We start from the raw sequence: 23,751 nt of genomic DNA, 5'->3' as shown, positions 1-23,751 counted from the left end.
TAATTTTTTCCCTTTTTGCTTTGAAAATAAAAGGGGAGCCAGTTGCTGCTGCTTCTCAGGGACTGAATTAATGCTCTTCTCTCACACGCTGTGGCATCATGTAACACCAGGAGAGAGACAGCATTGCTGACTGCCTGATGCAATTATTCCAGCTGCATTATGGACCTGGTTACTGCTTTTAGAAGAGATGGAGTTTCACCTCCTTCTGCTGCATAGGATATCAGTTATACATGAGAGTAGCTAGCAGATGGGCTGCGCCATTTCATGCGTTGTTCATGTAAGAAGGGGAAGCAGAAGAGGATGAAGAAAATGTTCTGTGTGACCCACATCCAGGGGAAACTCTCCAAGAGCTGTACTCTAGAGAAGACCTGTCCCCAATGTAGCAGTTTTATTCTCTGTCATGCACGTGCTTCTGTTGTTGATCTTGGCAGATATATCCTGAGCTGGGTAAATCTGGCCTTTCTACTTATATCATGGATGCTCCATCAATGAACCTTAGCAGAAAAGCTGTCCCAAAATCAGAACACTGAAGAAATGATCTTCTCTGATTAGGCAGATAGAAGGTGAATCTGGGACGCCAGGCTCACTTATTGTCCACATTCCTGCTTGTTTTCACCTACATACAGAGCTAGGGAGCCTTTAAATGCTGATATGTTACCTAATAGAATGAGATCCATTAGCTGGAACTGGTTGCTAACCATCTTTCTTAAGTCAGAGATGCCCTTGGTTGCTCTGGTTAACCAGAATTTGGAATATACTACAGATGGACGAGCCTGCAAGTGGGAGAATAAGCGTAACTGAAAACCATCGATAATAATTCTTCCATTAACTTTTGTCTAGCTGATTTTGAATGAATACAGTTCCTTTAGATGGGCCTCTGACTTCTGCTCTGCAAAATAAGGCTGAGTATTTGATGGCTCTTGATTAAATCTCCTGTTGCCTTCCTGAGATCTGTCTCATATTTTATAGCTGAAAAGGCAGGGACAGAGCCACAGAGAGGTTTATCCGTGAGAAAACTCTGGCAGATGGCAGGATTCAACACGGTTTCAGCTTTTCCCCTTCTTACAGATCACATCATATATAACTCAAAACGTAGCTGATGGAGTTGTAAACCATTGGTCATCAAGCAATATGGCTGGATTTCAAATTTCAGAAGGAAAGGAAATTTCTTCTCTGGGCTTAACTGATAATTTATTAAATTCTGGTATCTTACCCTCTCTTCTCATCCAAACTTTTGTTATCTACATCAGTTTCTTTCAAGCTTTTTTGGCTTGCTGATGCCCCAGTTCCATCTGAGTGAGGGTGTGAATTTCATTACCAGGGGTCTACAACTGGAGGTAGCAGCATTGCTTTTTTCCCTAGTTTCTTTTGTAGCCTTCTAACAGAAGGGCACACACAATGTCATTCTTGTACTGATGCCTCCTCTGCCCTTCCTTCCTTCTTGGGACTCTAATTGAGCTCAGATAAGCTGCATGAGAAGAGATCCCTGAGCGCTCATCGCAGGTGCCTGGTGCCTACTTATCCTCATGTGCTTTATCTTTCAAGTCAAACAGTGATAAAGTTAAAACTATTGTTGGCTTGCTTGATTTTTAATGAAAAACACATTTTCTTGTGAGCACTTTGGAGATGGGAAGCTGATACAACTCTTCACATGAAGTGTAGGAAGAGTTATAACCGTGGGACCACTCAAGTGCCTGTGAGTAAGGTGGTAAACTCAATGGAGTTTTTGGGCTGCCTTGCCAGAAGTGTGCTGTTCTCAGTCTCATGGTTGTGGTTTGCTTGTCATCAGCTGGCAGTTTCTCTGTGTGGGACAAAAGTAAATTAGACACTGTGGAGAGAGAGAGGTCCTGCATCTCTTGCAAAAGGTTGGAGTTCTACATCTGTTTGCAGCTCTGGATGTTGTTTCACTTGCCAAAGTAACGGGTTCAGATGAAAGTCATTCTCGGGGTCTCTCTGTGTTAAAATAAATCTCCTGTGATTGCAGCACTGACCCCCTGGAGGACTTTGATTTTATCTGTGCACAAGGCAATCCTACATCCACTTGAAAGGAATCAGCAAAGTATGCGTTCTGATAAGAGATTATGTGGGTGTCCAGTTTGCTCATGTTAAGAGGTGTGGAGAACTTCACTTTTTAACTGGAGTTAAAACTCCTGCAGGGAAGGAAGGGGAGGAATTAACAGCCCAGCAGGAAACTTCATCTTGAGTCCATAGCATATGGCATGTATGGAGATCAGGTAGCCATCCTAATGGATTAGCTTCAGGGAGATGGAGTCATTCTCAAGCTTTCAAAACCTGATAATCAAATCAGGAACAAAGGTCCCACTGGCAAATATTACAGGATCAGGCCATTAAACAGTTGATATTTTCATGTCCCCCACACTGTCTGACTTACAGCAGAGTGAAAATCAAATCTTGTGTAGAAGAGGCATCACCCCTTAGACTCAGGTGCTTTTAGTCTTTGTATCTAAAAGGGAAGGAAATGCTGTTTTGTGAAAGTTTAATCAAGGTAAATAACAAGTGGTAAGTAAATAATTGTCAGGAAGTCACTTGGCTTCTCATCCTCAGAGATCTTACTTTTAGCATCTCAAAAGGATGTTTGTTTTTCTTTGTTGGATTTCTAATCATGAGGCAGACAGGGAGCTGAATCTAATTTTCACAGGGGAACTGGATGGGAGGTGATCACAGATGCTGTCAGCTGGTGACTACTGGGATAAGTAAAGTCCTTGTTGGCAGAAGCATCTCTTTCTTTGCTGCAAATTCACCTTCTTTGGCAGAGGTGATCTGAGGCAGAAGAGATGAACAGCTTAGCTGTGAGTTAGGACACTGGTTGCATCTCTCTTGTTTCCCATACAAATAAAATGTATTTGCTGTCTTTCAGTTTCTGGGCCTTTAAGGATGAATTTGGATGATGTTTGCAAATTTATGCTTGGCGGAGTAAAAGCTAGTTGGTTTTGGTTGTCTTTTTACAATGAACAGTGATTCTCAAACAATTGCTGACTTCCAGGAGCTGGGACTTACACAAAAAGGCTGTTTCTTATGTGAGCTGAAATCACTGAAATCTTTTTCTGTTCTTGCAAGTCAAATGATTTCACAGTTCTGCACAAGTAGTAAGGAGTAGGGTAGGACAGTGCTCTCATTATAATGAGTAGCAGCTCACACAAGTGATTCCCTTGATTTTTAATATCATTAATTGCATTATCATTTACTGTAAGTAAGTAATAATCTGGACCATAAGCTTTACAGATGATCTGCTAAAAGTTTAGAGCAGAAGCAAGAACAAAGCTGCTCAGAGCACAAGGCAGGACTCAGCAGAGAACTAACTCAGGAAAGCTGTTGGCAAACCCAGAGTAATTTGGGGACAGAAAGCCTGGGGACGTGGTTTTGGTGATGAATTATTTGTGGACACACATCTGTTGTGCCAGAAGCAGGAATGGGGTGTGTTTGTTCAGCCTGACTCCAGACATACTGCCTGAATGGGTGGGAAGCTCATTTCCCGCTTTCCATATACCCTCCCTGTTTCCAAACGAATCCCCCACCCTGTGACATAGGGATGTGCTAACAGATTTCTTTATGCTCATCACACTGGTTGTACAATTGGAGGCTCCCTCATGGTATAGTTCATGTACTAATCCTTGTAAGCAAACTGAGTATAAGTTCACACAGGCTTGCTGAAAATGCATTGCCCACTTGTGTTTTCTTGTCTGCCCAAACCCAGCTGCAGCCCTAACTGCACCATTTGGGAAGCCTCCACATCCAGACTGCCGTTCTTCCCTTCACTATGGGTTGGTTTTAGTCTGAGGGACAGGGTGACTTTCTTATACAGTGAATCCTGTATCCTAAGTTAAATGTTATGTATCAAACATGCAAGTGACATTTTGTGGAAATTGCCTGTATCTGAGCACAGCAGCCCTGGGCATTAAGTGAAGGAGCTTTAGACTAGATCTAAGGAAAAAGTGTTTTCCAATACGGGCGGTGAGGCACTGGCACAGACTGCCCAGAATGGTGGTGACTGCCCATCCCTGGACACACAAAAGGTCAGGCTGGATGGGGCTCTGAGCACTTGATGGAGCTGCAGGTGTCCATGTTCACTGCAGGGGAGTTAGACCAGATGGCCTTTAAGGGTCCCTTCCAACTCAAACAATTCTGTGATTAAGTGAAGGATATGGTTTTTTTAAATTAATTGTATGTATATTTGCAATAATAATAATAATTTCCTTTCATGGGAGATGATTTTTCATGAAGAGTTTTCAACTTTCAGATGCTCTGCAGGCATTGAACTTAGCGAATTGAAAATCTGTTTATTGGTCTTTGGCTGTTAGTCATCCAGATGGGGAAAGTGCTGTGATTATCAGGAGGAGTTTCTATGGCTCAGTCAAGTTAATTGCAGGAGAGTTGGGCTAGATGACCTTGAAGGGTCCCTTTCAACTCAAATGATTCTAAGGTTTGGGGTGTTTCATTCAGGCCTATTGCTGATTTTTTTTCCCCCTAAGCCCATCTCTGTGTTTTCTTCTGCTTTGCAGCCTTGCCAAGGGTGAAAGGGCTCTTGATGGGGTGTTGCAAATGCCTGACCCAGCTGACTGGTCCAGGATCAACAAGCCAGTAGCACATGTTGTCTGGGGTCAGGGACTTGGAAAGGGACTGTCATTTTCCTCCATGGGTGCCCAACTGTGCAGCTTTACCCCTTGTCTTTGGTTTCGCATGAAAGTGTGTGTTGCCCATTGAGACACTGTTTCATATATGAAAGAAGATAAGAAATCTGCCATGGTTTTAGAGGACTTTACCTTTCGGACAGGCCATGTCCCTGTGATTTGTACTGGTGACCTCCTAAGCACCTCTGGCACTCCAAGCTCTCTGCCATCCTCACCTTCCCTGTGGAAGCAAGAGCTGGGGCGGAAAGTCTAGGAAGGTTTATCCAGACTCTACCAGCTGTAGTTTATTGTATCTATTTTGCTGATATCCACCCTTTAGATAAATAGCGCTAAGTTATACACGTTGTGACTCTCTTGATGTGGTTAACAAGGCTTGTATGAGCCAAGCTAATCTAACTCCAAGAATAACCATGGGAATTTGACTGTATCGGTTCCAGCTTGAATCAGACTCTGTAGTAAAGTGAGAATCGCCTTCCTGGCTAAAAGTGCAGGAGCGGTGAAGCTTCAAGTCAGTCAGTGGGGATTTCCCCCCTCCCTTTTCTTCTCTTTGAACAGAACTCCTGACCTCAGACACCCGGAGCTCCATCTACAAGAAAACAAAATTTCCCATTTTCAATAAAAATCATGTCTCCGTAGGCAGAAAAGTGAGCGAGTTAGCAATCCACAAAGCTACGGTCTATTTATTTACCAGGCTGATTCCCTGATGGGGAAACATGTGGGATCTTTTAACTTTTTCTCCCGCACAGATGTTCCTTCTACTCCCGAGTTTCCTCTTGATCTCTGGTTTGCTGCACCATATGGTGAAAATGGTGGAGATGTTGTGTGTGGTGGAAGAGAAGACTGGTTCTGTGTGCTTTTGTGTTAGCAAAAAAAGTATTTTTTAAAGGAAGCCTGTTGAGCAAAAGGGTTGTTTAGCTGGCAGAGCCTCACTGCTGGACACGTAATGCTGCTTCAGTTAAATGCTGAATGAAGTGTCCCCAAACAGAGACCAAGAGGGTCATTTAGGAACACAGGGTCAGCATACTGCTTGCCTAGGCACAGGTGGGGTTGGTCTCTCCACCATGTAAGTTGGCCGTGGCCATCAATGCTTCTTTGAGCTCCCTCAGACTAGAGACTGGTTGCCTCCAACGGGGCTTTGTGCTCAGTAGACCCCTAGGGATGTGTTAGAAACAAGTGGTTGTGGTGGACAGTGTTTGGGAGCTGTTGGGGCCAAATTGAGCTGGGTGAGATGCTGGCTTGGGTGGTCCATAACCATGTATTCAGGGGTGCTTGACACCAATCTGTTTCTTTGTGGGAAAGATGGAATGCTCTGAATGGACCAGGGCAGTGGGCAGTGCCTTTACCAGCAAGAAGACAGATAAAGTGTTTTATTAAAAAGCCTTTAATCCTTGTTGCCTGAGCTGCATTTTTAGCCAGGCGGGTGGTCTGTCGTGGGGACAGGTAAAAAACTGTCTCCACCAACCTGGGCAGACTGGGGATTAGAGACGAGGCGTGTGTCTGTAATGAAGGATGAGAGCCTAATTTTAGAAGCACAGCAAGGCCAGGCTCAGATGTCTGCCTGGGCCCCATCCCAGCTCCTGTGCGCTGCCAGAAACTTGCCCTCCCTTTCTTGGAGGGAGCTGTATCGTACCTTTTTATGTACATACTCCCCTGCAAGTAGGCTGAGGGATTCCTGCAGTTGCTTTGCTTTGCTAATCCTTTCAAACCACACACAGACCAAGAAATCCTCCGTCCCTAAGCAGCCAGTCTGTACCTTCCCCCTAAGACATTTGTTCTGTTTCCTTTGCAGATGCAGCTTCTGGACAAGTTCCCCATTGAAGGAGGCCAGAAAGACCCCAAGCAAAGAATCATCCCTTTTCTACCAGGTAATGTTATGGTAAAGGCCCTAAGCAAGATGAATGAGAGCATTTGGGACTTGCAACTCCCCAGCCATGGTCTTTTGTACTTTATTTGACTGGTCTTACAAATACCTTTTCCCTGGGAGCTTGTAATGCTGCCCTGTGATACCAGGCCTGCTCTTCCTCCTAAAATAAGTGGCATGGTCTTTAGGGCTCCCAAGGGGGTCTTATATATCAGCTGTTCGGGTTCAGGCTGGCTCATGCCCTCTTGCACAAAGGGTTTTGGTGGCTGTGGAACTGTACCTGCAAACTGCAACTGCACAGCCTGAAACAGGGAGGCCACTGGAAACCAAAGACACCACTGTCTTCATTTCTGTGTGTTACAGCTCTGCATTCACCGTTACTGTATAATAAAGGATGAACAGTTAGAGTTGCCACTGAGATATAAGGAAAACTGTGAGAAGACTAAATGCAAACAGGGTTTACTGCAATACCAAAAATAAATAAATATCACTTTGGCCTGAGCCACTGTCTCTCTGACAGCTTTCAGAGTGGGGCTGGACATGATAGATGCCCTCTCCTTAGGGGAAGCACACACGCTTCCAGCAGCGATGGCAGCACTGGCATGGCGGCAATGAGCCAGACCGCAGCATGCTCTTGGAAATTCAGACTCAGGCCAGCTCTCTATTGTTTGGCTGCACGATTCTAGCTGTTGGCTTAAAGTCTGGCTCGCTGCACTGAGTGTTAGGATAAATAGAGTAATTTCAGCCTGTTTAAAGGTCCGTTCTGCCTTTAACTATGAAAAGGAGATCCCAGCTCTTCCCCAAAAAAAGAAGCTGTGATGGGAGAGCTTAGCCCTCTCCTGGAGCATGCTGTGGTCTGTGACACTGTTTCAGGCAGAGAATCTGGTGCTGATGTGTGCTGAGCACAGCTCCAGAGCTAGCAGGGAAGCAGGGAACTGTACGCTACCAGTGCAAATACATGACGCAAGCATTGAAGCCACCATAGGGCAGCAAGGCAGCCTGGCAGCCTCCATGGGCCTTCTAGAAGACAGCCCCAGGGATCAGAATTTGCACTCTGCAGATCTCTGTACTACATCCAGACCCTATGCAGCCAGGGGGAGGTGGTGTTGCCCTTTATTTCTAGTAAGTGGGATGAGAGGAGTCCAGGATCAACCTCTATTTCCAATTGAGCCACCAACAAACTCATAGATGAACCACTTTGTGAAATCCCTGTATAATGAGAATGGGTACTGCCTGCCTGCCTGCCTTTCTTGCTGGAAATCAGCTTGATATCCGTGAAAAGCACCATATTGATGTGTAAATGACTTTAGGTGAGGTGTTATAGGAAAATCTCAGTCTGTGGGTAACAGTTTTTCCTTCTGCACTGACCGTCCCTGACCAATTTCTTATACTTTGTCCTAGAAAAATGTTGGCTGAATCCAGGACACAGATGCTCGGTCTGCGTGCAGTTCTTAGTGATGTATGCCCTGATACATGGGTGGGTGATTTTTGCGGAGAATGAGATACATCCCATATGTCTGTGATAACACTTCCCACCCTCCAAGAACATGAGGGAGATGTGTGTCCTTGAGAGGAAGAGTTATATCTGGGAAACATTTGGGTTGACTTAATGTCCCAAAGAGAGGAGCTGCTGGAGTGGAATAGACTTCAGCTGTATTCAATTTAAAATATCTGTGATACACGTTCTACTTTTGATACAGAATCTCTGCCTTTTTCTTGTTGAACTGCTGAAAAGCGTTTGCTGCTTTATCCAGCAACAAGGTGACTCAGCTAATGTAAAACAATGTCAAACTGTTAAATAAACTAGCTGCCTTAATTAGAATATGCATGGCATTTCTGCTGCCAGAGCTGTGGATCACTGAAAGGAATAGATGTAAACTGTCTTAATTAAAAAACAGCAAGGCAGATGTTTGCACTTAAATCCTACTTTATGAAGATGTTATGATCATGGTTGCTTATTACTGGCTTGATTCAGCCAAGCTGTAGTGACTCTGCTTGCCAGGTGCTGAGTGCCCTTCGCTCTCCTGTGCAGCTTGTGGGCTTTGATGGCTTCCTCCCATTGGGTCTGTTGTTGAAAGCTGACATAGTGGCTACTGGGTATCAGCGCTCCTCCTTGTCAGTGATGCCATGATGATCTCTTGAGATAAAGGCATGGTCCGAGCTTGGAGAATTAAGGACAAGGTTGCTTTGCCAAAGGAGAAGGTGTGTGGGACTGGCTGACAGGTCATACGTAGTGCAGTGGAGCCACAGCAGCCTGTGCAGACATGGTCTGTATGCAGAAGTTGGATAGTGGCAATACCCAAACCAAGTGCTGCAGTGGGAGGCAGAGGAACATGGAGCCAGTGTGTTTTCATCCCTATTTGGACATGATGGAGCTCTTGCAGGTGGCTGTGATTTTTGCTTTACACACAGTTGATAGCCCCCTTTGCACTCACTACTGTTGTTTTGTTGTGCTTATATTGCTGCAAATTACTAGGCAAGGTGTCTTCCTGTTGGGGCATTATTATTTGACACTGCTTGTGAAAGAGTTAAATTTGCTGCAAAAACCCTTTCTAGACTGAAGGTTGTAAGAAGACAGAGATGAAAAGCATAAATATAAATGACAGTCAGAGTGATGCAGCCCCAACATTAACAGTTTTGCAGTGGCTGACCCTGAGACTGCATGGCTGGCATTGTTTTTCATTTCTCTTGGCACTAAACAGCAGAGCTGTCTGGAGACAAAGCTGAAGCTTGAGCGATGTCAGCTCCTCTTGTTCCATGGCGTCTTCCAAAGTGTGGCCTTGGGGAAAACACAGTGCACAGTGGGAAACCATCCCCTCATGCTGGCTACTGGGCTGCGGATCCCTGCAAGGGAGGGAGGAAGGGATGGGAGCTTGGGCTCCATGCTGTGGAGGTCTGCGCACAGACAAGGGTGGGCTCCTGATGCTTTGTGCCCATGTAGCAGTGTGGTTTGAGTCTAGACTTCAAACAGGACTTTAGCTATAATAAAAGTTTGGGGTTTTTGCGTAGGCTTCATTGGAAATTCCTTCCAGCAGCTTCTCTGGAAGGAAGGGAGATGGGCTGCTCTATTTGCCTCATTTTCCCTAGCACTGGGAAGCCGGGGTCTATTCCTTGTGTCATGGGAAGCCCTACCAGGTCAGCCTGGCGGCAGCAGAGTCCCTGCCAGCACAGCATGGCATCTCAAGAAAGGCTCCTTCCCGCTTCCCTTGTTTCCCACTCAGATCTTCTCCCTCTCTTGGTTAGGGTGAGAATAGCAGAAAGAAACCCTTTCGGGGTGTGCACTCCCGGCAGAGCTCATTGCCTGATGCACTTCCCTGGGGGACGCGTGGGTTGGAGATAAAGGAGCTGCCATGCAAAGCCAACCAGGTCATCCAGTATGGGCTCTGCTGCCCAGCTCCCCAGTCCCAACACCAAACAAGCGCTGGGGGCACCAGCCCCATCCGAGGGCAGCCACAGCCCCACCTGTGTGCATGCGTGCGTCAGGACGGGCGCGGCGGCCCCGGGCGCAGGAGGCGATGGCAGCACCGCCCAGGCAGCTGGGCCAGCTGGGGAGCACAGCAGGAGCCTCCCCGTTTTGCACAATGCGGGAGGCTGGGGAGTAACATCCAGCGACCGCCAGCCGGGACCATCCTCACCCCCATCCCTGCTGCTCACGGGCCGCAGCAGAGAGGATAGAGCTGCTGCCGATGAACTGCATCCCAGGTGGCTATGTCTGCTTCTCTGTCTGTTGGGTGCTGTGCTTTTTTTCCCCTCCTCCTCCCTTACAAATGCTGTCTTTTCCTTGGGGAAGAAGAAGCGTGGATAGAGGCTGGAGCAGGTTGACAACAAGTTTTCATTGGTTGTTTTCCTCTCGGTTGTGTGCATTTCAAGTCGTCTCGTCGTCTCTTCTAGTTTTTCCTCGGGCTGCAGAGAAACTGCATCTGTTCAGAGATTTGTTTGGAGGTTGTTCTGTGCTGCAGCAGAGTCAATGGGCTCAGCCCATAACCAGGGCTGTGGTGGCCTTGGGATCCTGTGGTTCCTGTTCCACCTGTGAAAATCCAGGCCAGGATGAGCAAAATGAGGATGTGGCCGTGTGTAATTTTGTCAAAGAGACTGAATTTCAGAGGTGGTTTGTGCATGCAGGGCAGTTCTACTTTGCTCCCCACTGTGTGGTGGGTGCAACACATGGGGATTTGGGGGATGCACCAGCTGAGGAGGGACTTAGGAATCAGAGATGTTCCTCTTGGCAGCTCCTTTCTCCCTTGGAGTAGTTATTGATGGGTGGGCATTTAAAAGGAAATGTCCTAATTCTTAGTGGGATTTGGACAGGACGATCTTATTGGTCTTTTCCAATCTTAATGATGCTATGATTTCATGAGCAGAAAGATATTTATTTAACTGAAGGCTTGTTTCTCACTTTTACTTATCCATTCCTGCAGCTCTCTGGGCCTTGGGAGCAAGGTATTAGTAGGTTATTTCAACCTCTCCTTAGCATTGTTTTCAATCCCTGACCCGCTTTAAAGGATCGATGTTTCTGCAGTTCAGAACCTGTCAAAAAGAAACATAAAGGTTAATAAATAAATAAATAAATAAAAGGCAGATAAAGTTATCTTGGATGCAATTATAGCCGACTTTTTAGATTAAAATACAAAGCAGATCATCCTGAACAGTGTTCCTTTTGTGTGCGGGTGTAGTCTCTGCAGGTCTGATGGGCGCACACAGACACGTCTCAGATGTCTGTCTTGCTGCGTAATATAAGAGTAATACGAATGACAAGAAACTGGCAGAATACAAGTTGAGATATTCTGCCATGGCTTCTTGAACATGAGGCAGCAAGCATTCCCCCAGATAAGATCTGCACTACAAGAGCAGGTTCATCCAGCAACATCTGCAAAGATCCTGGTGCCCTCTCCGCGTGCTTACTGCATGGGTCTGGCCTCTTGCAACCTGTAAAGGGGTACTGGAATTGGGGCTCACAGGCTGTGCGCAGCTTGGGTGGAGAATGGGGGCCCTTACTCCTCCATCTCTTTCTACCCACCTGCAGTTTGTCAGCACTGCAGTCCACCCCAGAGGAGCTGCTAGAGAATGGGCCCAAAGTGCAGGAGGTTGGGGGTTGAGCTCTGTGGGAGCTGTGCCATAGTGCAATATAATTTCCTTTTAATATAGATTTTGTCAGTTTTCATTCCCGTTCTTTGAAAGGGGAGGATGCCTCCAGCTTTAAAATGACCTTATATTTGGGCCAAGACAGCTAACAGGTTCTTGGCTACTTTCCACTCAGGCTTATTTAGGACTGGCAGATAAATGGGTGATGCTGTGCTTCTGGTGAGCTGTTCTTCAGAAGCTCCTATTGTTTGAGAAAGCAGTTTCTATTGTTTCTTTCTATTTTCTGCTTTGCTAGGAGAGCTATTGCGGAAAATTCATCTCCTGTCTCTTACAAGAGGAGAATGGATTTCCTGTCAGCTCCAGGCTTGAAGGGAAAGCAAGGACTGCCGGGAGGAAGCGGCTGTTCCTGAGCCGAGCAGCGGGAGGATTGATGGTTTGAGGGGGGGGCACAGGCAAGAGGATTATATTCTTCAGATTCTGTGGGGATATTTTTAGGGTTTAAGTCTTTACGGCTGTCAAGCATGAGGTCATAGGATGCCCTAAGGCTGCTTCCTATTGAAGAACCTGCAAAAAGAGGCCAGCCACCAACAACTGCCGGCTTTTAGAGCAATCACTCTGCTCAGAGGAAGGAGCTGCTGGACTTGTAATGAGCCCCACATAACTGGATGCAGGGGGGCCAATGGGCTTTGCAATACTGAGTCTCTTTCAAAGGCATTGTAAGGTCTCCAGGAGGTCTTTGGGTATTAATAAGGCTTGAGCCAAGGGCCTGAGTTTGTTAAAAAGGGAAGGAAAAAGAAGGTGAAGTAGATGAGTGGGGTTGTTCTAAGTGCTTTTTATTGTTGTCTTGTTGTTCTAGTAAAGCTGGGCACTGACCTGTTGCTTGCTGCAGGCATCTGTTGCAAGTACTGTTCTACCAGGTCTCTGGGTTTAGCCTCCGCTGAGTAGAGCCCAGCATGCAATGTGGCTGAAGGTCTGGGTTTGGTTTCTTGCCTACCCAAAATTTAGCAGGGAAGCAGTGGTGACTTCTGTGCGAGTACCTGATTCTCATCTGTCTCTTTCAGTCTTTCCCAAGTCCTTTCTCAGTGTAGAGATCCAAAATCTACAAGGCAGCAAAAGAAATGAAGAACAATACCCATTCTTGAGTAGCAAAACCCTATAGAATACTTTTCCCTCACGCATTAAGAGCTCACACTGAAACCACCTCTGGGCAGAGATCAGCATATGCAGAACATGGTGTGCCTCTGTTAGACCATCTGAGTCTCCTGATGAGCTTTGTAATTACCAAGCCACAGTTTCAAGGGCAGACAAAGAATGGAAAAGATTTTGGTTTGGATTTGCTGGAAGCCAGAGCTAATGGGAATTGTTTTTAATGCTCAGTGCTCAACCATAAAGGTTGTTAGCGCAGTATAGCTGCCTGCAACCAGGGCAGAGCTTCAGTGCAGTACAACCGCCTGCATTCCTTGGGGAAATAAACAAACGATTTTGCTCAGAAATTAGTTGGATTTTGATTCTTGTTTTTAAAGGCAATAAATAAACACGATTATAGACTTTTAAAGCAGTTTGAGCTGCGCTGGACTCGCCGTTTCCTCGGGCAGCCGTTCCAGATGAGTGTGCTCTCTACTACTGTAATTACTTTTTAAAAATAACTCTGTGAGTCTGTAATCTAAAGTGGGTGGTACATAGCAAGTCTGAGAGCATTCTGCATTCAACCCACAGGCTGGAGAGAAGGTGGCTTTATATAAGGGTTTGCTTGTCTTCGTCTTTAGGTTGAAATCTGACTTTTCCCACAATCCATCAACAAATGACCCATATAATGAAAGTACTTTTTAATGCAGGAGTCAGGCTTGCCAGGGACTATGGTGCCTTTACAGTCCCACAGGCAATAGAGATTCCCTCTGGATGTTTCTCTTCTGCCGCATCTTGTTTCTCGTATGCAGAGTTAAGCTGCCTGGGCAATATAGGAGGGCAGAGCCCAGCTGAGGTTCACAGGCTAAGTAATAGTCTAGACCTCTGTTTGCATCTGTTTTCATCCCACTCTGTCCTTAGGCTGGGCCAGCTGATTTATTTATGTACTCATGTGCTTAAAATAGGCTGTGATTATTTTTTTCCTGAGTATTTGGAAACAATGAACCTGGGAATTTGCTGTTTGATCACAAGTGATTTCTGCTACTCTATTTTCATTATTGATTAAGCTTTTTGGGTGCTGATGTCCTTAAATACAGCATGTTTGCAGACCTTCCTGTTCCACAGTGTGGCTATTTTCAGGCTCTTGTGAGTATGTTTGTTCTCACTCATAAGGGGATCTTTATATTTAGGAGCAGAGTGAGGGAATACTGCAGGCTGGGACTTGCCATACTGAATCTGCTCCCATTATAATGAAATAACCCATTGCAATCTCTATCCACCTGCAGCTTTTTCAGAGTTGTAGCCCTGTTTAAAGGGAAAACTGAAGCAGAGAGAGCGAAATAACTTGGGAATTAGAAAGAGGAAACCAAGGGGGCAGGTAGGTGAGGAAAAGAAAGTGAGTCTTGAGAGTGGGAAACTTAATCTTCTTGAGCTTCTCCCATTTGCAGAGGTGCTAATGCAGGCCCCAGGCTTGTGCTTGGGATGGAGGTAATTAATGTTTGCTCTCAGATTTCCTTGGGTCTGAAGTTAAGCGCTTTCACCATGTCATTTTCTATCAGGGTTTTGCCACCTCGAAATAAAGAGTAGAAAATTGCATTCCTGCTGATTTTACATGCCAACCATCAGCAAGTTCAGACTTGCATGTTCCTTCTCATACAGCGAGTGGCACGGGGCTGACCCAGAACGAGCAGCACTTTGGCTATCTGGTTTGACACCCAATGCGTTCTTATGGCAGGCACTGGGGCTGGCAGGCAGACTTCACTTCTTCATTATGGGCACTGTCACAGCGAGGGATGCAGTTGAATGTCATTCTTCCCACTGAATGCAGAAATGCTCTTGGGTAAGCAGTAAGACTGCTGGAGCAGAGTACAAGGAAAAGGCATTTGCTGCCTGTTCCTACCAGGCAGTGTCGTCATCGCTGATCTATTTAAGTCATTAGCTTTCAAGTTCCTGAGAGCAGAAGGAAGAATATTTCTAGCAAACACAGAAAACGCCAAATTGTGTTTAGCAGATTTCCTCTTGGGAGGAGAAGTCACCTATAGATAATAAGCCATTTAGCAACCTCTCCAATGGACGAAACTCCATACGAAGAACAAAGAAAAAATTGCAAGCTTGAAATATGCCTGAATTTCCTGAGGGGCATACAGGCAGGAAGCTGTGCTATTCTGTTGTGGATGTTTATTCCCAAGTGGCATAAACAGAGCACCGGGTCTCCTAGGATCCTAGGCTGACCCACAGGTGATGGGGTTCCTCAGTACCACAAAGATTGCTGAGTCGTGCTGCTTTGTGCCTGCTTCCCTGGCCCTGTCCTATCTCCCTTCTGGCCAAAGCCATCCCCTGCAGATACCGAGTGGATGTGGGAGCAGACAGCAGTGATGCAGCCTCAGTGCATGAGGGTGTTAAGCTGCCAGCCAGCAGGAAACTTATTTCCTGCACCATTATGAAAACAGCTGATCTGTGGTACTTTAAGAAAGGGGAGAAAATAAAGGACAGGGGAAGGAAGGCCCCAGCTACATAAATATTTACTTTTGCACAATGCCTTAGCCACCTCCTTCTCCTGGGGGCTGAGAGAAGAAGGGGCTCCTTGCTGCTGGGTCTGTTATGTGGTGACAGGGGATGGGAGAACTACCAGTGGGCAGCCAGCAGCTGCAAAGCCAAGAAGCAGCTTCCTAGCCTGATACTGCCCTGCTTGGCACCCCATCTCACTGCAGCATGGGGATGTGCTGCTGCTGCTCTGGAAGCTTGTTTGAGCAACCTGCCTGGGCTTCTTTTCACTCCATGGTCTTTCTCACATGAAACCAACCAGCTGAGATATCCCTGCCAGCAGATGCCCCCAGGAGTGACTTGTATATAAGGAGGTTGAGTGAGGAACATTAACAGTGACACTGACCCATTGGTGGGCCTTGGCTTTATTGTGATGTCTGATGCCAGAAGATGTAAAATAGGATTTAGATATCTGTTTCATGTAAGTGGTTGATGTGGTAACAGAAGTACATCAAGCCTGTTCCCCCAACCTGTTTAAACATGGAAATGTTGGCTAATCTCGCTTCTCAGGATATGCACCACCATTCAGTGAATAAACATAAGGGATTTCATGTTGTGGGTTAATTCTGCTGCTTGAAATCAAGCCCCATCTGTGGCCAGATGACATCTCTTTTCTTGGAAAGGGATCAAGGTTAAGAAGACAAGGAAGGCAGGATAGTTAAAATATGTCAGTCTTTTGGGTCTAAGTAAAGACTGTAAGTAAGATTTTTTTAACTTGAAAAAGAGCTTTGGAATGATATGATCAGCTTCAATTTACTCCAAATACTGCTCTATGCCATTAAGCTGTTATCAAGTTTTGGTTCAATTGCAGTAGTTTTATGGATTTAGAGTAGTGGGAACAGTCATAGCCTTTATACGACTAGAACATTTTCCCCTGAAATGTTTGCTGTGAAGACTGCAGTGTTGTGCAGGAACCTGAGGTGAAACTGCATGGCAGCAAATAACGGTGGAAATGACCTTTCCTAGCTCTTTTCATTGTCTGTTCTGAAGTAACTTCTAAATCTAAGGATTCATTTCATGAACAATGCAGGGATTTAAATCAGATTTAGTTTTACATTCTCATTAATACATCCTTAAACTTAGTAATAAAAGTTAAACTTTTTTTACCTATTTCATTTTAAGCTGCAAGCATGTCTGATTCAGCAATGTCTTAGGATGATTTGTCAGGAAGAGAAAATAAGTCACATCCTTCTTCCTTTTGGCATTAATAGGGAACCAGAGTAATCCCGTACCCACAATATTATTCCAGTCGTACTTGCATCATAGCCTGGAAATGTTTGTAGTCAATGCAATGCTTTGTAATGTTTCATCCTTTGAAGTTAGATTAATTCGTGTCACATATTCAGATCTGCACAGCTATAATAAAATACATATTTTATTTGCCTGTGTTTCTTAACTAGCCCTCATTTTCTGATCCTAGTTTTGCTGCGGTCAATGAGAAATGAATGGATTTTAGTGCTTTTTATCTGAATGTACAGCACCAGCTCAGCCATAGAAGCACCATCTCACAATTGGTGCCAGAGTGACTGTGTTTACAGACATCCTGGTGCACCTAAGGAGTGTTGTTGTGTGTGTGCAGCAGCAGTCCTTCAGAGCTCAAGCAACTTCATCCTAATTGCTGTAGCTGACACCCTCTGTGAGCTAAGGCTTTCCACAACCATGTGAACCCTTATTCCTGGCTTACATTAGAGAAATCAGCTCCCCCATAATTACTGTCAAGCTGCAAGGTAGGCAGATATGTAAATATTTTCAGGGTCACGGCTCAGCTCTTTACTTTTAATATACTTTGTTATTAGTAATCATATTTGAAGAGATTGCAAATCCCACCCATAAGTTTCTGTACTGCCAAGGCTGCTCAGCCTTGACCCTCTGCTCCCAGCAGAATCATTGGATTTACTGTTGACTTCAGCAGAGGTGGTTACAGCGGGTGTGAGTGCTTTTGAAAAGCCTTTCCCTATGTTTTTCTATACAAAGCCCATTGCTGGGGCTGCCAGATTATATGACACTAGGTTTTAAAAAGACTTAAGAATGAAATCAAACTGATAAGGAGGCTAAGATGGAGTAAAGCTAAGCAAAGCCAATTTGCTTTCCTTCTGAAGTGAGGTGGCCTTCGCAAGGTTTTAATTTTCTCTCACCCAAGTGGAAAAATAATCGATTTGGGTTCATTCCATGCTTGCATGTTGGGTGTGTGGAGATGCTGCTCCCATGAAACCCCTGGGACAACTTCCCTGCTGTGTGTGGGTCAGCTCTGGAAGCACAGGGATGGCTGGAGCCTGCACAGGTGCTTGGATTCGATTTCTTTCCCTCTGTCATCTGTAGGGTGTGATCTTGAAAAGCATCATTTATCCCAAGGTTAGTCAGCAATCCTCCTCACCGCTCACCTCCAGTTTTTCCCACTGCCACAAGTGGCTTCCAAGGCAGAAACAGAAGGTGGGTGGGATATAGGAGATCAGGATCTACCCCAAGTCTCACTGCACTGACTTTTGGGGCAAAAAAAAAAAAAAAAAAGAGGCAAGTGAGAATTTCCACATCTCCCCATGGTGTTAAAAGAATAAATCTATAAAGTATCACGTAGCATTCAAGTAATGCAGCAGTAAATCCCTTCTGTAATTACCTACAACAAAACAATGCCTTTATCACCATGCTTACAAGCCGTGTTCACATCTGTCTGCAGATGTCCCCTGGAGCAGGGTGGTCTGTTGCTGTAACAGCGCTGATAAATGCTTTACTCTTGCGGATTAGATTATTCCTTGTTGAGTTGTTCTTCATTCCACTTGAGGTCAGCTATATTCATCATCTGACAAGATTTTCTCCCGCTTGCACCCCTTTCTTTCACAATTAGACCAGATCTAGGAATGTTACTAGGGGAGCCGTGAAGACGAGCCGTGCTGATGGGGTTGGTGTAATGAAGGCTGCATTCTGCTCCTACCACCCATTCCCAGGGGCAATGCTCACTCCATGCAGATTTGCCCTCTCTACTCCCCTGAGAAGAAGGGCAAGGTGTTGTAATCCTCTGGTAAGCCCTAACACCGGCAGGATTTTTGTGTTTGTTTCCCTCCTCGTGCTTTATTCTCACAAGCCTATAGATTGGCTGTATTTCTCTTAAAAGTTTCTCGGCTGCTATTCATCCGCTCTTAATTAAAGCAATATAGGGAATTAGGGCTTTCATGGGGGTGTTTCTGGTGATGGCTATATGGTGTTTTTGTTGGTTTTCTTCCCTTCTGAGTAAATGTGTGGAAGTGCAAGTTTGAGCTTAGACTTTTTAATTACTGGGATGTTAAATTACTACATTATGGTGAATTGATTTCTTTGCAAAGGAAAGGAATGTTCTTGGCTGCTTGCCGTGTGTAGTAGGCCATGTAGGAGTGAAGGGTCCAACGCTTCCTCCTTGGAGGACAGGAGGGTGTCAAGGACCGATATAAACATGAGCATCAAAGGGCTGTGGGTTGGCATGGAGATGCAGTGTGGCTTTCACGGGACAGCATGAAGGGGACCGGGGCACCCCAGTCCCAGCTGTTTTCCAACAGCAGCTTTTGCTCTGCAGGAGGCTGCTGGAAATGTGATTTCTTGTGGTGCTGGGACCATGGTAAAAGTGCACAGGTACAGAGCTGGATGTATGGCAGAGAGAACCACTCACTTTTTATGTGATGAAGGCTCATGAAACACGGCCTTGTGCAAACAGAGGTTGGTATGGGCAGGCTGTAGGAACCTCCCACTGGCATATAGGGGACACAGTCTGGGCTTTTTCTAGGCTCCAGATGTTGAGGAAGCCAATGAAAGCCTCCTTCCCATTCTATTGGGTGGACAAGTGAAGGATCACAGGAGCAGGTCTCAGGCTGACCTAGAGAAGCAGCTGGCTTTTCCACCTGGACTGTTTGGATTACTTCAGAATAGTTTTACAGAGTGAAAGACTCGAGCAGGAAATTTTCAGAAGAGCCCGAGTGCCATCTGACCCCTGCTCCTCTTTCTGAAGTGTCAGTGTGCTCCTGCTGCGCTTGTGTATTTGGAAATTCGACTTTTGTTTCAATTTGGTTAGTTATTTTAATACAATGGAAGGAAAGCAGTTATCCCGAGCATCAAGAGCATCGGTGTGCTGGCAGGAAAATCTGTATTTACTAGTGGTTCCGCAGGGAGGATGGATAATCCTTTTGAGTCCCATTAACTTCTGTCTCTTACTTCTGTCATTCTTGCACATTGCTTCTTTCCAGCACATGGGCACAGCTTCTCTTTGTTTCCTCACCCCCATGCAGGGCCTTGTGGTGCTGCAGAGTACGCAGTGTGGGTGCTTGTGTTCTTTCTGAAGTCCTTTTTGTGCTGCTCAGTGCTGGTGAAGGGCTGTCCCCTCAAGGCTCCTCTCATTTCTCCTCTCCTTAGCAGCCTGAAGCTGGCTGATGTCTGCCACAGGATCACAGATGCTGCATATGTTCCTAATCTGCATGTATCTGAGCTGTGTTCTCACTCCCGGCAATGAGACATCATTTCTGATGTCAGTCAGTTTAGTTTGCTTTGCAGTCATACTGCTGCTGGGGCCAGACTCAGCTCTCATTCATGCCTTTTTCATTTGGAGACGTGCAGTTCCCATTCTGCAGTGTTCCCCTACTGCAGTGCCTCTAAAGGGCCAGGAAAGAGTTTTTCTTTGCAGCTTTTTTTTGGTGCCTGTGATTCCTCAGGGTATTTCAGGAGCTGTGTGTTTGTTACCAACATAGGTTTCCTGGGGGTTATGGAGAAAGAATGGAAGAGTCCCTTTAATCCTCCTGTGCTCTGGATCCCATCTGAAAACTGAGCTGAGGCTCACAGCACAAAGCCTTTGTCCACTGCTGATCTGCTCATCACCACGTCCCTCCCTCACCATGTCACTCACCTTGGAGAGCAAAGCCTTTGGAACTGACCATTACTGAAGTGTGTGCAAAGGCAGATTTATTGTTCAAGAGCTGCAGTAAATCTGACTATTGCGACTGTGGATGAATTAATGTTGGGCTGTCCCGTGTTTGTACAGTATCTGGGATGGTGGGTTCTACTGGATTTTGGATAACATCTTCAGGTTCCCTGCAGAAGGCCTGTTCCTCTCCATCCTGTCCCCTCTGCCCTCACACCACTGGTGGACTGTGACATTTCCCCTCTCCCTTTCCACTCTGCTGATCCTGAGAAGGGCCCTGCTTCTGTCCTGCCCAGGGAAAATGTGAGGGCTTTTTCTGCTCGAATCGCCATGGAAAAATGTTATGCGGGGTGAGGCTGAATTCTGTCCAAACATAAATAGAGTAGCATACCCCAGAATATCTTTTAGTCTAAACCCTGCTCGGTAGTTGAAAGTCCCAAGTCCCAATAAAGTCACTGACTAATGAACATTACTCAGTTCCTTTGGGTGCTTGGCTAGGGGCACTCATAGTTTCCAGTCATACGATTACTTCTTTTTACATTAAGCCGTCCTGTTTTCTTTTAGTCTTTCAGACTTAAAGGAACATTGAGTAACTTCATTCTGCTTCTTAATGGCAAAGTCAAGGGATTCCAGAGGCATACATCTTGTTGATGTCCCTTCCTTCTCCCTGGAAATACCTTCTTTATCTGTGGTGCCAGTTAACTAACTGTTAATTATCTATCTTCTTTTCTCTCACTCTTCTGGTTTTCTTTTTCTCACCCCTTTTCTATCAGAACTGAAAACAGAATTGGTTTTTTTTCAAGCTGAAGTGTTTCTCAGTGATACGCAGTAGAGATGAGTCGGCACCAAGACATTCGCTCTGCATCCTGCAGAAAAGAGGAAGGGATTAAAATTCCTTTTGCAAATGATCTGAGTAAAGATCTTGGGGAAAGTCAGCTGCAATTTCTGGATAGTTTAGTATTGAGTCTGTGTGGAGAATTAAGAACAGCTAACCTCCAGATTTATCATTGGCCATGCCCATGGAGAACCTCATATTCAGTTCCTTATGGTGTCTTGCAGGAGTTTACCTTCAGGACTCTGTGTGTCAGTTAACCAGGTGGTCTGTGTAGGTGCACTGATGGAGGAGATGTGTTGCCTGCTTCTGAAATCTGAGTATTTCTCTACTGAGGAAGTAATGGCACTGAACTATACACAATCTGTAATTGAAATGTACTGGGGTGTAGTTTCTGAAACAACTGTGTACAATAGCTGATGTGTGCCGCAGTCCAACTTTAGGGCCATGCCACGTTGAAATATTTACCTTAACTCATTGTGGGCCAATGAGCATTCAGTAGAAGTATTGTCAATTAATGAATTACCTCCATCTGCGGAGTCTAAAAGCAAATTTTGGATGACAGCACTACACCTCGGATTATAACTAAGGATAAAGGAGAATCCCATGTCCAATTGACCATGGCAAATCCAATTGAAACTGCAAAGGGATATTTTCCCTCCCATTAGGCAGAATGTGATTAATTTCCCATGTGGAAAATTGTTCAAGACAGACGTGCTCGTAAATCATGGCATAAGAGATCCTATTACTGCAAGCTCCATCAAAACCTACTGTGCCTCCCAAAATAGCAATAAGAAGATAATTATATTAGCAGCCTTTCTTGTTATTTGATGTATGACTGACATAGGCTGTAAGCTTATTTTCTGCCAGATCAGAGTTTCTGTTTAAGGCTGGATGCTTTGATGGTTGTGGACATTAACAATAATCCTTGGTTTCTGACACTTGAAATTAAAAGTATTACAGGAAACTTTTTAAAATGGATGATTGAAAGCCAATAGGTGCAAATGAGCCCACAGTTTAAAGTGATGCACTCTCCTGGAATGAAGACTTTAAAACTTCATACCCAAAAAGAAACTCATTTTTACCAGCAAAGATTCTTGAAGGAGCTGTTCTGGGATCAACCCAGGATCTGCAAAAGGGGATGTTAGAGTTATAACTAACTTAGTCACAGGATTACTGAGGGTATTCAAAGCGGGAGTTGACTGCTAAAAGCTGCAGGAGGGTCTCATGGTTCTGATGTCAAAAATACAGTTCAGTGCTGGTAAGTCAAAGCAGTGCAATAGATGAAGAAAAAGACTTGTTGCAATCCAGCAATGAAGTTTCAGTAGGTTTGAGGCTGTTCCCACAAAAGCTACAGCTCAGTAGTCAGCAGCAGCTGGAAGGCCAAACGTGGCGTTTGAAGGAACTAGGCAGAGAGTGGAGAACAAAACACAGAGCTTCAGCAGTGGAAATCCTTGATTTCCCCACACTGTGGGCACTCTGTGTTGCCTCTCAAGAAAGGTGTAATAAGGTGCTGAGAAGGATGAAATAGAGGATTAGAGAGAGTGAATTTTCTTCTGCATGAGGAGAATAAATAGATGAGAAGTTTTCTGTCTGGCACAGAATTTTATGGCATCATGAAGGATTTGAGAAAATGACAAGGACATGATTATTTTTGATTCTCAGAATGCAAAAAACAGGTACAGCTTCTGAAATTCGGAAAGCGAGCTTAAAGTGAAAAGGGAGTATGTAATTACGTGACATATGATTAAATGATGAAATTTGTTTCCAGAGATCTCCGCAGGGAATGCACCATCTGCGAATTCAAGAAAGCACTCGTGCAATTTTTGGAGGATGGAGTCAACAGTGGTTATTATAAACAATTTTTAATTCAGAAAAAGTCTGAGACCTGATGTGCAGGAATGGGGAATATGTGTCAGGAGATGGATCCTATTGCATGAATCTTATTCTTTGAATTTCTTCCTTGTTTTTTTTTTCTGACCATTCATGTGGACAGGGAGCAGGATTACAGATAGATCTTTGACCCAGCTGAATGCAACAGTCTTACGTTGTTGCAGCAGAGTGGATTAAATCATCTGTCCTTTGTCAGTGTGTGATAACAACTGGTGAAACTGCTGTCTCAAACTGTAGACACATGGCTGGTTATTCTCCATCTAGAAATGGAGGAGATGGCGTCTGACCACTCTCAACCCAGTACTTGGAGACCACAAGTCTGCAGGCTGGACCACCCCAGTGGGGTTATCCAAGGTACCCAATAGTGGGACTTTATAACTCAGGCCAGACCTGCATAGCACTGCACACCAGGACACAAAGGCAAACAGCACTTGGGGAGCTGCCATTCCAGTGTGGTGGCACAGAGGGAGAAAGACCAGCTTGTTTGGTCATGTATATTTTGTTAGTAGTCAGTCCCGTTTGGCTGCTCCATGTCTCCTTGGCTTCAAATGCAATTAATCAGGGCCCGAAAGGGTAATTATCAGATCACATTCCTAATTCAGATTTCTGTGCCTATTCATTTTACTGTTTTTTCTTTAGTTTAGCAATAAATTTGGGGTTATTTTTATGTTTTTATGCTGCTCGGCCCAGTGATCCTTATTAAAAATAAAAAATAACAAAATATTAGTTTCCAGTCTGCCCTTTTTTCCTTTTCCCTGGGCAGTAAAAAGGCCATATTAACCATGAAAGGGAAACGAAAGCATGCATTGGGTCCTGCTGTCACCTCGGCTGAGAGCACATTTCCTTTCAAGGGGCAAGTAATTGGTGAGAGCATTAATCCCTGAAAAGG

General features: G+C 45.1%; 1 protein-coding gene across 5 annotated transcripts in view; it reads left to right on the top strand.

Moving 5' to 3' along the window:
* SH3PXD2A (SH3 and PX domains 2A) overlaps positions 1-23,751 on the top strand; it is a 214,801-nt gene that overhangs the window by 56,061 nt on the left and 134,989 nt on the right. For all 5 annotated transcript variants that reach the window (XM_015867111.3, XM_015867109.3, XM_085555250.1 and 2 more), the window contains exon 3: positions 6,439-6,514. In XM_015867111.3, coding sequence (XP_015722597.2) covers positions 6,439-6,514 — 76 coding nt within the window. The remainder of the gene's footprint in view (positions 1-6,438; positions 6,515-23,751) is intronic.

The sequence above is a fragment of the Coturnix japonica genome, chromosome 8 (assembly GCF_054131305.1).
Source record: "Coturnix japonica strain WE chromosome 8, WE-NBRP24, whole genome shotgun sequence".
Lineage (NCBI taxonomy): Eukaryota > Metazoa > Chordata > Aves > Galliformes > Phasianidae > Coturnix > Coturnix japonica.
Note: the sequence above shows the minus strand (reverse complement) of the source record. Positions and strands in the feature narration are given on the sequence as shown.